Below are 14,066 nucleotides of genomic sequence, written 5' to 3' on the forward strand. Positions count from 1 at the left end.
GGTGGCAAGCCCAGCTCCCTTTTGTCTCAGATGTCCCCAGTGTGACCTGAGGAACCTGGGCAAAGGCCCAGCGAGAGGGTCTGGAAGCTGTAGACAAATCACCTGAGTTCTCAGACTGCCCAGAAGTCTGCGAGTACAGGAAGAGGGAGACTCTCCTCAGGGATTCCCAAATCTGGCTATCAAAGTCATTGGAGATCTTTCAAAAAGTCCAAGCTCTGAGGCTACACCCTGAAGGTTACACATTAGCAATTTATTATTAAATTTATCGAGTACTTACAGCAGACCAGGTCTCTTATAAGTTCTTTATAGAAATCATTGATTCATGGAACCCTCACAGCAATTCTATGTGGTAGATACCACTGTTTCTCAGATGAAGGAATTGAGGCACAGAAAAGTTCTTGCCTGAGTTTGTGCAGCTAGGGAATGGCAGAACCAGCATTCTGGACCTAGAACACACATTCTTAACACTATGCTGCTCTGGGTCAGTTGAGAATGTAACATAGACGGTCTGCTTCCTCCCACCCACCTCAGGTCTTAGCATAAAGCATATGTCATATAGCAATAAAGCTGTCATTAAAAGAAAAAGCAAATGCCAGTTGTCAGGAGTTAGGGATGGCAGGGGGCAGGGGAGTGGGTGTGACTGTAAAGGGGTACTGGAAGGGGGTCTTTGAGGTGCTGGAAAGGTTCTATATTTTCTCTATAGTGTTGGTTACATGAATATACTCATGATAAAATGGCATCACACACATTGTACCAATGTCAGCTACCTGGTTTTGATATTGTACTACCGTTTTGTAAGCATAGCCACTGGGGAAAATGGGTGAAAGGTACACAGGACTGCTCTACTATTTTTGCAACTTCCTATGAATCTATAATTATTTCAAAATAAAAAGTTAAAAAAAAAAAGCCTATGCCTACTTTTGGCAAGCCCCATATCCATTAGAAGCCTGACCTCTTTAAGACCGATGTAAATAGAGATCATTCTTGGAAGACAAACCTCATTCTGCTTAGGGTAAGAAAAGCACTCTCGGCTGGGTGCGGTGGCTCAAGCCTTTGTAATCCCAGCACTTTGGGAGGCCGAGGTGGGCGGATCACGAGGTCATGAGATCGAGACCATCCTGGCTAACACGGTGAAACCCCGTCTCTACTAAAAATACAAAAAATTAGCCAGGCGTGGTGGCGGGCGCCTGTAGTCCCAGCTACTCGGGAGGCTGAGGCAGGAGAATGGCGTGAATCGAGGAGGCAGAGCTTGCAGTGAGCCGAGATTATGCCACTGCACTCCAGCCTGGGCGACAGAGTGAGACTCCGTCTCAAAAAAAAAAAAAAAAATAGAAAAGCACTCTCAGTCTGGGCAGAGCAGGGGCACAGGGTAGTGGTGGTAACAGGAGCTGAGCAAGGTCACCAATAGCAGAGTCAAGCACTCTGCTGATTACATTACACCATGGGGGCTGGAACCAGTTCCTTATGCCTTGCAGTGATTCCCAGATGACTAGTGCCCAGCTGTCTAAATGGGAACCCTGGGGAAAGAGCTAAATGAACACAGAATCTGTGCCCCATGCCTGGGAACCCTGGGGAAAGAACCAAATGAACACAGAATCTCTGCCCCACGCCTGGGAACTCTGCCTCAGTAGGTCAAGGACAAGGTCTGTTAGGTTACATCTTAAAAGCTCCCCAGGTGATACGAGCTTGAGAACTTTAGATTACAGAGTAGTGATAAAGCTGAATCTCCAATAACATCACATGATACAGCCACCACGGACACTGTAAAACAAGCCCTTGGTTTTCATAGGGTTGGTATGGCTCAGAGAGATAAGGATGATGTTCATGTCATATATGAAAACATCCAAAGTGTAGATACTCTTTCTGAATGCTAGTATAAACAATGAAATATTACAATGAATTGCTTTTTCTTCTGCATCATTCCTATTTGGTTACTTACCAAGTTTCTCCTGGGAGTACATGTAGTTACAAACAAGAACATAATTCTATTACAGATGTCTTAGGCTATCAGGTATGTTGCTAAATTAAGAATTTTTTGTCCACAAGTAACAAAATTCTCAACCAACAGTAACATAAACAACACAACACAGGGCTCTGTTAGTCTCATATACTAAGAACTCCAGAGTAGGTGGTTGCTGGTATTGGTCCCGCAGCTCAAGAGATTGGGGTTGACATCTCTGCAGTACTTGCCTTTTCTTTCTTTCTTTTTTTTTTTTTTTGAGACAGAGTCTCTCTCTGTCGCCAGGCTGGAGTGCAGTGGCGGCATCTCGGCTCACTGCAACCTCTGCCTCCCAGGTTCAAGAGATTCTTCTGCCTCAGCTTCCCAAGTAGCTGGGACTACAAGGGCATGCCACCATGCCCAGCTAATTTTTGTAGTTTTAGTAGAGACAGGGTTTCACCATGTTGGCTAGGATGGTCTCGATCTCTTGATCTCGTGATCCACCTACCTTGGCCTCCCAAGTGTTGGGATTACAGGCGTGAGCTACCGCAACTGCCCTCAGCCTTTTCTTTATGGCCACAAGATGACAGCTGCAGCTCCAGCCTCTCCACATTCCAGACTGGATGAAGGGGAAGTGGCAGGACCACTGGCATTCTATTCCTGTCCCACTGGCCAGAACCATCTCTCATGGCCACTTGTGGCTGCAAAGGAGTCTAGGAAATGGAGTACTGCCCTTTCACAGTCTCTATGAGAGAGACAGGAAAGGAAGATGGGGAGGGATTGGGTGTAGATGAGGCAACCTATAGTGTCTGCCATGGCTTTCAAATTACAATTTATCAAGTACTGTTTAATTAAATCCACAAACAGCTGATCAGATACACAGTAATAAATTATCACAGAAAATATTGATATGAAAATCAAGCATAAGGATCTCCACTGTCAGTAATTCTACACATATGTATTGGTCTTTCATTCTGTGTTGGAACTAATTCTAGTTGTTTAAGCACTTCTGTTCCTTCAATCAATTGCCTACATAGGAGAAAAAAATGGAAAATTTAGTCAGTCATAAGTTTTCATATTTAACTTAACATTCCGAAATGGAGTCCTACCCAGCTATAGCTAAGACTATTTCCTACAAATTGAATGAACATCAGCTCTAAGTATCCTAAACCTCTCTGGATGTGTGCACTTTGCCACACCTACAGTACCCAGGGCCATCATCCAGGCAGCTGGCCTCCTGCCGCAGCTCTGAGCTGGCTTCCTCCATCTGCTTGGCACCCTCCCCTCTGTTCTCCCTGCAGTCAGGGTGATTTTTTTTTTTTTTTGAGACAGGGTCTCACTCTGTTGCCCAGGCTGGAGTGCCGTGGCATGATTTTAGCTCACTACAGCCTTGACCTCCTGGCTTAAGTGATCCTCCTGCCTCAGCCTCCTGAGTAGCCAGTGCTTACAGGTGTGTGCCACTAGGCCTGGCCAATATTTTTGTTTATTTATTTTTGTACAGATAGGATCTTGCTATGTTGCCCAGGCTGGTCTTGAACTCCTGGCCTCAAGCAGTCCTCCCACTTTGGCCTCCCAAAGTGCTGGGATTATAAGTGTGAGCCACCACACCTGGCCAGCATGGTCTTTTAGAAATAGCAATCTGCTTTTATCTCCTTGCTCAAAACATGACAATAATAGCAATCTGCTTTCATCTCCTTGCTCAAAACATGACAGTAACTTCCCATTATCTTTAGGATGAAGACTAAAAATCCCTGCCATTGCCTACCAGGGCCTGCACGGTCTATCTCCCATGGCCTCTCGGGGAGGTCGGGCCACATGCTTCCTCTTGCTCTCTGCTCCAGCCAGACTGGCTTTCAGTACCTCAAGAGCTCCACACTCCCTTCTTCCACAGCTCCTGCATTACTCCCCCACCCCTACCCTTTGGCATGGTCACCTCCTGGTCTTCCTTCAGACCTCAGCTCAGTCATCACCTCCTTGGGGAAGTTTCCCAGGCCACCTTGCTTATGTTAAGTTCCCTGTCGCTCCTTTAGAGAAGTTCCCAGGGTTGAAACCTTACATTTATTTGTATGCTTCTTTGATTGATTTCTGATTCTCCCATGATGGTAGGGATTACGCTTGTGCTCAGGCTCAGTGCCTAGCATAATGCCTGGCACTACCAGGCACCTGACAACATGCACTGAGTGATGAATAAAAGACAGCTCAAAGCCATGCTAGTTTCGACTGGATGTGGTGACTCATGCCTGTAATCCCAACACTTTGGGAGGCCAAGGCAGGTGGATTGCCTGAGCACAGGAGTTTGAGACTAGCCTGGGGACAACCTGTTGAAACCCTGTCTCTAATAAAATACCAAAAATTAACTGGGCTTCGTGGTGCACACCTGTAATCCCAGCTGCTCGGGATGCTGAGGCAGGAGAATTGCTTCAACCCAGGAGGTGGAGGTTGCAGTGAGCTGTTTGCACCACTGCACTCAGCCTGGGCCATAGAGCAAGACTCATCTCAAAAAAAAAAAAAAAAAAAAAAAAGCCATGCTAGTTTAGATCTCTGTAGACAATTGCTGGCCATGAGCTAGAACTTCCTGGGGAGTGGAGCTAGACTTCTGATGGTTCTTTCAATTAAAAAAGGGCAGAGAGACAGGCCAAGACATAGGACTGGTGCCCTCTGTCAGTGCTTGGGCTTGGACAGTGGCTGAGGGGAAGGGTGCAACTTCCATCTCATGAGCTTTTATAGGAGCATGGTCAGTGCCGACACCAAGTGTACTCTAGCCCTCTCTTTGCCTTTGGGCTCTATTTTTGCCATCCCAATAAAAAACCACGACACAGGACAACATTCTGAGGATGAAGGGCAGAGGATAAATAGATTAATTTCTGTCCAAAGAGAGTATGAAGCCTGTTCTCCAACAAGACAAGATAAGCAAAGGCACAGGGACTGTTCTTGGAGTGATGGTACTATGGTCTGGCTGCAGCTTGGCTGCCAGTCTACAAATTGCTTCCAAATTACATTTCCAGCTCTGACTCAGCTTGAATATCCACCTCCTGGGATGCCACCAACTGGCTATCCTATAGGTATCCTAATATGAAACTTGTCCAACTTGAACTCATGATCTTCTCTCCCAAATCCTCCTCCTTATATTCTCTATCTTGGTGAAATGGTACCACCCCTCCAAACAGTTCCCAAATCCTAGGAGTTACCCTAGACCTGCACTGCCCAATATGGTTGCCACTAGCTACATATCGCTATTTAAACTTAATTATAGGCTGGGAGTTGCAGTGGCTCACACCTGTAATCCCAGCACTTTAGGAGGCTGAGGTGGGTGGATCACTTGAGGTCAGGAGTTCGAGACTAGCTTGGCCAACATGGTGAAACCCCATCTCTACTAAAAATACAAAAATTAGCTGGGCATGGTGGTGCATGCCTATAATCCCAGCTACTTGGGTGGCGGAGGCATGAGAATTGCTTGAACCCGGGAGGCAGAGGTTGCAGTGAGCTGAGACCGCACCACTGCACTCCAGCCTGGGTGACAGAGTGAGACCCTGTCTCAAAAAAAAACAAACCCTTAATTATAATTAAATATAGTTCCTTAGTCACACTAGCCACATTTCAAGTGCCCAGTGGCCACATGTGGCCAGTGGCTGTCATACTGGGCCGTGCAGAATACAGGACATTTCCATCATCACAGAGAGTTCTACTGGACAGTGCTGGCCTGGACTCCTCTCAGGCCCTCACCCCCGACTCTAACTTCTTTTTTTTTTTTTGAGACAGAGTCTCACTCTGTCACCAGGCTGGAGTGCAGTGGCGCAATCTCGGCTCACTGCAACCTCCGCCTCCCAGGTTCAAGTGATTCTCCTGCCTCAGCCTCCCGAGCAGCCGGGATTACAGTGTCTGCCACCATGCGTGGCTTTTTGTATTTTTAGTAGAGACAGGGTTTCACCATGTTGGCTAGGATGGTCTCGATCTCTCTCTTTTTTTTTTTTTCCTGAGACAGAGTCTCACTCTGTCACCCAGTCTGGAGTGCAGTGGCGCGATCTTGGCTCACCGCAAGCTCCACCTCCCGGGTTCACGCCTCAGCCTCCCAAGTAGCTGGGACTACAGGTGCCTGCCACCACGCCCGGCTAATTTTTTGTATTTTTTTTAGTAGAGATGGGGTTTCACCCTGTTAGCCAGGATGGTCTCAATCTCTTGACCTTGTGATCGGCCCACCTCGGACTCCCAAAGTGCTTCTCTACTCTAACTTCTCAATGTCTTCAGTTTGTCCACTTATCGCCTGCTCATCTGTACTGCTGGTGCTTTAGAGCAGGACTTCATTTATGGCCTGTTATAACCATAGCTTCTTAAGTGGTCTTGCTACTTCCTTTTCATTCTTTGCCAATTCATTCCTCACTTCTGCTAAAGAGATTTTTTCTTCAAAATGAGAAGCTGGTTATGTTGCTCACAATGTAAAATTCTCCCATGGCCCCCATCACCTTTGGGTGAGGTTCGTGCTCAGCAGCATGGCACCCGCAGTCCACTGGGAGTTGGACCCTTGCTGACCCTCTTATCTGGCCTCCACCCTTTCCATTCTCCCCTAGGTACCAAGCTCTGCCCAGAACAGATGACTTGTAGATAAGATCCTCTCTTACTCTTCAGGGCCTCTCTGTGAAACCTCTTCACTCTTCCTAAAACTGATTTGACTCATTGTGATTTCTAGCTTCTCTATCTGGCTAACTTCTACGTGACATTTCACTCCTCAGCTCACCTTCTCATGAAACTTTCCATGAGCCCCTCCCACCTTAGAAGTCTCTTAAAATGAAATAATTCCCCCTCCCCCAAGCCCCTCTACAATGGGTGCAGGTGAATGGAGAGCTTACAGGCTTGTTTTGTGATATTCTTTCCCTACAAGCCCACTGGGCCAGCCATGCTCTGTGGATCGCTGCAGTCTTTCCTGAAGGACATTCCCAGTGTCATCCATCTGAGGGAGCGGCAGGTTCATGTACCTGAAACTGGGCTTGGAAGGAGTGCCTGTCTCGGATCAGAGAGGAAAATTCTGTATCTCTCTGGACCTTGCTAACCATGTCTGGGCTTCCAAAAGCTCAGACACACCTGGGGATACTGAGAGATGATAGGGAAGAGGCAGCCCTACAACTGGGAAGGAAGGTATCCCTGAAGGTGTTCTATTTCATTAGTTTAACTAGATTATCTAGTTGCCTATTATGTTTTACCTTTCTGCTTCTCCCTTAGCACTCTGTAAGGTCTTGTTTAAATATTCCAGCCCAGCCTCAATTATGATTTGGAGACTTTGTTTACTTTTAATTTGGAGATTTAAGGAATACACTGAGATCATACTTGAGGCAGAATAGCAGAAAGAAGGAGGGCAGTGCCTCCCTGAGGACAGAGTGGTGATAACAAAAATTAGAGATTTCTCCAAGAGGAAGGTGGATCATAGAGAACAGGAACCATCGAAAGGAGACCGAGTGCTCTCCACTCCATTGCCGCCCTGTAAGGCTCTGTGTTCGCTTTGGTGAAGGGAGTTGGAGGGTGTTTTCTTACCCATCTCCCAATGCACCCTGTACACAGTTTGCATGGCCCATGTCTCACTGTCACATAGCTATTGGCTATTTGACCTGTTTTTCATAACATACTCTAAGCTCCCTGAAGAGCAGGGATTGTACCTTGTCGCTGTTTTTCCCCAGCACCGAGTACCATGAATGGCATGGTGCTTAACGAAATTCTGTTTGAATGAGTTGGGAAAACAGCAGAAGTGAAGGCTGAACAAAGGATGTGGGGCCAGAGGACCTGGAACGCCACTCTAGACTTCAGGCTGTGCAGATGTGGAGGTGGTAATGGAAGCACTGTTTTAAAGTAGTCATGTTTGTGTTTGAGAAAGGTACCTTTAGCTGAGATATAAAGGATCACCAGAAAGTTGGTAGAGGATAGAGACTGTCAGCAATATGACAGAGATTTAAATGGTCCAAGAAATGTTATTTGGATTTAAATGATTCAAGAAATGTTATTTGGATTTAAAACTATTTTTTTTTTTTTTTGAAACGGTGTCTCACTCTGTGGTCAGACTGGAGTGCAGTGGCGTGATCTTGGCTCACTGCAACCTCCCCCTGCTGGGTTCAAGCAATTCTCCTGCCTCAGCCTCCTGAGTAGCTGGGACTACAGGTGCGTGCCACCATGCCCAGCTAATTTTTGTATTTTTAGGAGAGATGGGGTTTCACCATGTTGGCCAGGATGGTCTTGAACTCCTGACCTCATGATCTACCCACCTTGGCCTCCCAAAGTGCTGGGATTACAGGCGTGAGCCACCACATCCAGCCTTAAAACTAATTTAATAATGCATTTTCAAAATCAGAATACAATTTATTTGGGACCAGGGAAAACTTAAGACAAGTCATTGTTTTACGTTATGCATCTATTAATGTAATGTTACCTCTTTAAAGATATCCTATGGATGAAAATACACTTTCTATTTTTTCAACCTGGAAGTATCACAGAAAGCATTACACTAAAGGAATTATTGTGGTTAAAATGAACACTGGCATGACATTCCAGGTGCTGGAGAGTCAATAATTATCCCTATGGAGTGGGTGGAATAAATCTAACAGTTATTCAGAAAAATACAAACACTTTACATTATTTCAGGGAAGACGAAGTAAGCCCTGCCTCATATTCACTCAGTAATTAAAGAGAGAGATGAAACACTGGAGTGATGAAAAGTATTTCTATCATCCATTTTAGGTCCACATGCCTTTAAGCATCTTGCTAATAATATTCTAATAATAACTATTACCTGTGATGTTTTCATATTGAAAATCGTTCAGTAAAAAAAGTTATATGTAACTTGAATAGTTTTCATCTACTTCTTCATGATGTCCATGGACAATTATTTAAATGACTTCACCTCTTCACTTCTACATATTAGTATATTATTAAGGACTGTGGTATGATTCATAGTAACAAAGAATTGATAATATCCTTAAGGCTGAAGATTGATAGATGGATAGAGACACAGAAAGAACATTATCGTGACTATGCCTAAATGGTTTCTGTTTTTATTTTTTTATTTTGTCTTTTATATTTTTTTGAGGTAGGGTCTCATTCTGTTGCCCAGGCTGGAGTGCAGTGGCACAATCATGGCTCCCAGGCTCAAGCAATCCTCCCACCTAAACTTCTTCAGTAGCTGGGACTACAGGCACATACCACCACACCCAGCTAATTTTTATTTATTTATTTATTTATTTGAGACAGAGTCTTGCTCTGTCACCCAGGATGGAGTGCAGTGGCACGATCTCAGCTCACTGCAACCTCTACCTCCTGGGTTCAAGCAATTCTCCTGCCTCGGCCTCCCGAGTAGCCAGAACTACAGGTGCATGCCACCACGCCTGGCTAATTTTTTGTATTTTTAGTGGAGATGGGGTTTCGCCATGTTGGCCAGGCTGGTCTGGAACTCCTGGCCTCAAGTGATCTGCCTGCCTCAGCCTCCCGAAGTGCTGGGATTACAGGTGTGAACCACTGCACCCGGCCTATTTATTTATTTTTGAGACAGAGTCTTGCTGTGTCACCTAGGCTGGTGTGCAGTGGCATGATCTTGGCTCACTGCAACCACCTCCCAGGTTCATGTGATTCTCCTGCCTCAGCCTCCGGAGTGGCTGGAATTACAGGCACATGCCATCATGCCTGACTAATTTTTGTATTTTTAGTACAGACGGGGTTTTACTATGTTGGGCAGGCTGCTATGGAACTCCTGGCCTTAAGTAATTCACCTGCCTCGGCCTGCCAAAGTGCTGAGATTACAGGCATGAGCCACCATGCCTGGCCAGCTAATTTTTAATCTTTTTGTAAAGATGGGGTCTTGCTATGTTGCCCAGGCTGGTCTTGAACTCCTGGGCTCAAGCAATCTCCCACCTCAGCCTCCAAAAGTGCTGGGATTATATGCCTGAGCCACTGTGTCTGGCCAGTTTCTGTGTTTTTATAGATAGCAAACTTCTTGCAAAATATTTCTTACATTTGTGTCTATTTGTATTATTTTTGCATTTAAGCCCTATTTTTAGCTACCTATACACTATATACAATACTTATCCCAATATTTTTAAATGACATTTTTACAGGTGTGAATATTATATAAACAGATCTACAATATACATACCCAAAAGCCACAAATTTTTTATCTAGATAAGGAGTTGCTTGCAGTGTGATATAGAATTGTGACCCGTTGCTGTGACGGCCTTTGTTGGCCATTCCAAGTACTCCTCTTTTATTATGAGGAACTGAAAAGTTTTCATCTAGGAAAGACAATAATCACTAGGTCATTAGCACATTTCTATTATCTCAATTTATTGTAACATATAAGGAACAAATAGAGCCCTTGGTAACACTCTCAATCATATTTATCAATGGATTCCAAATTGTAAATATTCTATTTATTTCAAATTATTTTCAAACATTCAAATGGGCTGTTAAAAAAACTGTAAAGCCTTATTAGAACTATTTGAACATTCAGTTTTAGTTTGTCTTTACCATAAACAAGTGTGCTAAGAAAATTAATAATGTACAAGGAAATATATACAGTATTCTAATCAAGAATAAAGGTCAGCAAACTTTCTCGTGCTGTCTTGGTATTTCTTTCAAACTACCACCATGCTCATTAAAAACACCTCCTCTGAGAAGTCTTTTGTGGACCTGACCTTTCCCCTGAACCCCTCAAGCATCTTACACATCGTTCTTGGACAGTCCTTATAACACTCTATGTAATTATTGGTTTACGTGGCATTTCTTCTCTAGTAGGTGAAGGCAGGAACCTTGTCTCCTCATGGCTTTAGCTCCAGGCTTCTCAGCATATTAATTGGCATAAATGTGGCCCTAAATGTTTGGGCAGATTTCCATTCCATGTACTTTCCCATTCCATGTAGTTTAAAAATGTTGATGATTAAAGGAAATTAATTATTTTATTTTTAGTAATCTTCAAATAATTTTTTTTTTTTTTGAGAGAGAGTACTCGCTCTGTTGCCCAGGCTGGAGTGCAGTGGTGCGATCTCGGCTCACTGCAAGCTCCGCCTCCCAGGTTCACGTCGTTCTCCTGCCTCAGTCTCCTGAGTAGCTGGGACTACAGGCGCCCGCCACCATGCCTGGCTAATTTTTTTTTTTTTTTTTTTTTTTTTTTAGTAGAGACGGGGTTTCACTGTGTTGGCCAGGATGGTCTCGATCTCCTGACCTCGTGATCCGCCTGCCTCGGCCTCCCAAAGTGCTGGGATTACAGGCGTAAGCCACCGCACCTGGCCAATCTTAAATAAATTTTAATCTGAAACCTTATTTGGATTGACCAAGATTTTGTGGAAAGCAATAGCTTTTTTAGTGTAAGATTTAGAAGTAAAAAGAGTTGTATGGTGATTATTAGGCTACCAATTTGAAGATGTACCATTCCCAGCTTTGCCTCCAAGTTCAAATACACAGAAGGAAATAATGGATGAGAAATTCAGTGAAATTTTTCATTCAATAACTTCACAAATTTCTGAGAATAACTGAGAAATATGAATATTAACTGTCTATAAGATTTTATTAAACTGCAACTGCTGTTACTAAGTTTCAAAACTAAGCAAACTAAGTGATTAAGCCATATCTGGGTAGTTACTTTCAGCCTGGTAAGTTGAAAACTGAATAAAGACCCCTGAAACCTTATGAAATGCTGATGAGGCATGTTTGTACAAATGAGTCTATATAATTACGCTGATGCTCCTTATTCATTTCAGTGAAATAAAGAAAAAATCTCATTAATTTGACAGAAAATTGCATGAAATGGAAATCTGCCCACAGCAAAGACTCAGAGAGTTTTTTTTTTTTTTTGAGATGGAGTCTTGCTCTGTTGCCCAGGCTGGAGTGCAGTGGTGTGGTCTCGGTTCACTGCAAGCTCCGCCTCCCAGGTTCATGCCATTCTCCTGCCTCAGCCTCCCTTCGTAGCTGGAACTACAGGTGCCCGCCACCACGCCCAGCTAATTTTTTTGTATTTTTAGTAAAGACGGGGTTTCACCATGTTTGCCAGGATGGTCTCAATCTGGTGACCTCGTGATCCACCTGCCTCGGCCTCCCAAAGTGCTGGGATTACAGGCGTGAGCCACCACACCTGGCCCAGATTCAGAGTTTTAACAGAATGGTATTTGTCATTGCTGTTACATATTCTGATTTATTTTTCTTAAATTCTTTAAAAATTGGGAAATAAAATGATGGAGTTGTAACATTTTTATAAAGAATTCTGTGATTGTGGGATAATTTTAAAGCAGTTAATCATAATACCTATCAAAGAAATTGCTACCTATGTGAAAGCCCATGTATAAAACAGTGCAAAAAGTGCCTAGAGCAGCCAGGCACAGTGCCTCACGCCTGTAATCCCAGCACTTTGGGAGGCCAAGGTGGGTGGGTCGCTTGAGGCCAGGAGTTTGAGACCAGTCTGGCCAACATGGCAAAACCCCGTCTCCATTAAAAACACTAAAATTAGCTGGGCGTGGTGGTGCATGCCTGTAATCCCAGCCACTTAGGAGGCTGAGGCACAACAATCGCTTGAACCCAGGAGGTGGAGATTGCAGTGAGCTGAGATTGCGCCAATGCACTCTAGCCTGGATGACAGAGAAAGACTCAGTCTCAAGAAAAAAAAAAAAAGTGCCTAGAGCCCTCTTATCTCCTAAACACATTTATTTAGGACAGCATGGAAATCCTTAGAGACAATTTGAGAACCATTGCTATAAAGGGACAGAATAAATTATATTTTTAAAAGGTACAGGTAGTCCCTGACTTAGAAACTTAAAAATGTATGGGCCTGAAAAAAAGTGTGAAAACTAAATGACTATGTGTGGATTCTCTAAGTCCAGAATGTGTATGTGAATCTTAAGAACCCGAGGCTATGCTGCTTCCAGCCAGGCAGTAATGCCAGGGCCTACGGAAACCGCTCAGTGGTCATGCCATAACTGGCCGACTTGGCATGATCTTGTATGCATCAAATAAAATGATGTGTAAGAAAGAACCGTTTTAAATATTAACTCTAACTAGCTTTGCAGACATAAAGTATTACAAGACAAGGGTAATTTACGTGTTCTTTTGTTCTGCTGTGTCTCTCTGACTCACTCTTTAACCGTCTGCTCACCTCGGTATTTCTCGATCTTTCCAACCCCTCTGCTTTCCTTCTGCCTCTTTACACTTCTTTTCAAGCTTCCATAAAGCTCTAAAATTCAAGAGCTATAATTTAAATTAAATTAAATTAAATTTTTTTAGAGAAGGCATCTTGCTAGTTGTTCAGACTAGTCTTGAACTCCTGGGCTCAAGGCCTCCTGCCTCAACCTCCTGAGTAGCTGGGACTACAGGTGTGTGCCACCACACCTGGCTAGCTATAATTTTTTTAAAAAAAATTATTTACCAACATAAAGTTCCCTGATTTTTTTTCTAATAGTAAATTTTTGGTACATTTCATTAACACTTAAAACATTAAGTTGCTTTATACTTCCATGATATCAAAATGCACCCTTTGGCAGTAAACAGCACTGCTGAAGGGGGCTGAGCCTCTTTAGGTTTAAACAGAGTGAAAGCCCCCATAGAGGAATTTCTGTCCTCTTTGTTTGGTGAGGAGTGAGGCCACTGGTCAGTAAATAGGTTTGATTCAAGCCTATTTTCTCCTGAGTGCTTCTGCCAGGGATAAAGTATGTGTGGGAACAACCTACACAGAAACCAATAGCTGGAACTTGCCTAAGTAGAAAGAGCCTATTTATTTAGGACTTTAAAAGTTGTGATTCAAAACAAAGCAAAACAGACTTTCCCTAGGTTAAAAAAAATTAATTCGTTTATAAAATAATCTAATTGATACATTATTAATTGCATTATTTTTGTGTTAAGCTTAATAAAAGTGAGTTTTGTGGTTGCAGTTTTTCACAGCCCCAGTTTTAATTCTGCATCTCATGGAAGTAGGACCCCATGAGAGAAATGTGGAGGAAGGACTGGCTGGCTGCTGCATTCACATTCCCAGGCAGTTGAAGGGATGAGGGAGACAGACCCATGCCTTAGCTGTTCTGAGGACTAGCTGTGCTCTCGCTTTCACAGTTACTCATCTTTCCTTCTGGAACATCCCTTCTTCCCACTTGATTGCTTCCTGGATTTTTTCTAATTTTGT

At 43.7% G+C, this 14,066-nt stretch overlaps 1 protein-coding gene across 2 annotated transcripts in view; it reads right to left on the reverse strand.

The window, feature by feature from the left end:
• Window positions 1–229: 229 nt before the first annotated feature.
• PPIL6 (peptidylprolyl isomerase like 6) overlaps window positions 230–14,066 on the reverse strand; it is a 49,165-nt gene continuing 35,328 nt past the window's right edge. The window contains exons 7-9 of one of the 2 annotated variants that reach the window (XM_030809554.1): window positions 13,050–13,127; window positions 10,065–10,200; window positions 2,766–2,968 (exon numbers count right to left, since the gene is read on the reverse strand). In XM_030809554.1, the coding sequence (XP_030665414.1) occupies window positions 2,857–2,968; window positions 10,065–10,200; window positions 13,050–13,127 (326 nt within the window). In that variant the 3' untranslated portion in view covers window positions 2,766–2,856. Of the gene's footprint in view, window positions 2,969–10,064; window positions 10,201–13,049; window positions 13,128–14,066 lie in introns of both variants that reach the window. The other variant, XM_003255553.2, reaches the window with a different exon arrangement.

This window comes from Nomascus leucogenys, chromosome 3, assembly GCF_006542625.1.
Source record: "Nomascus leucogenys isolate Asia chromosome 3, Asia_NLE_v1, whole genome shotgun sequence".
Lineage (NCBI taxonomy): Eukaryota > Metazoa > Chordata > Mammalia > Primates > Hylobatidae > Nomascus > Nomascus leucogenys.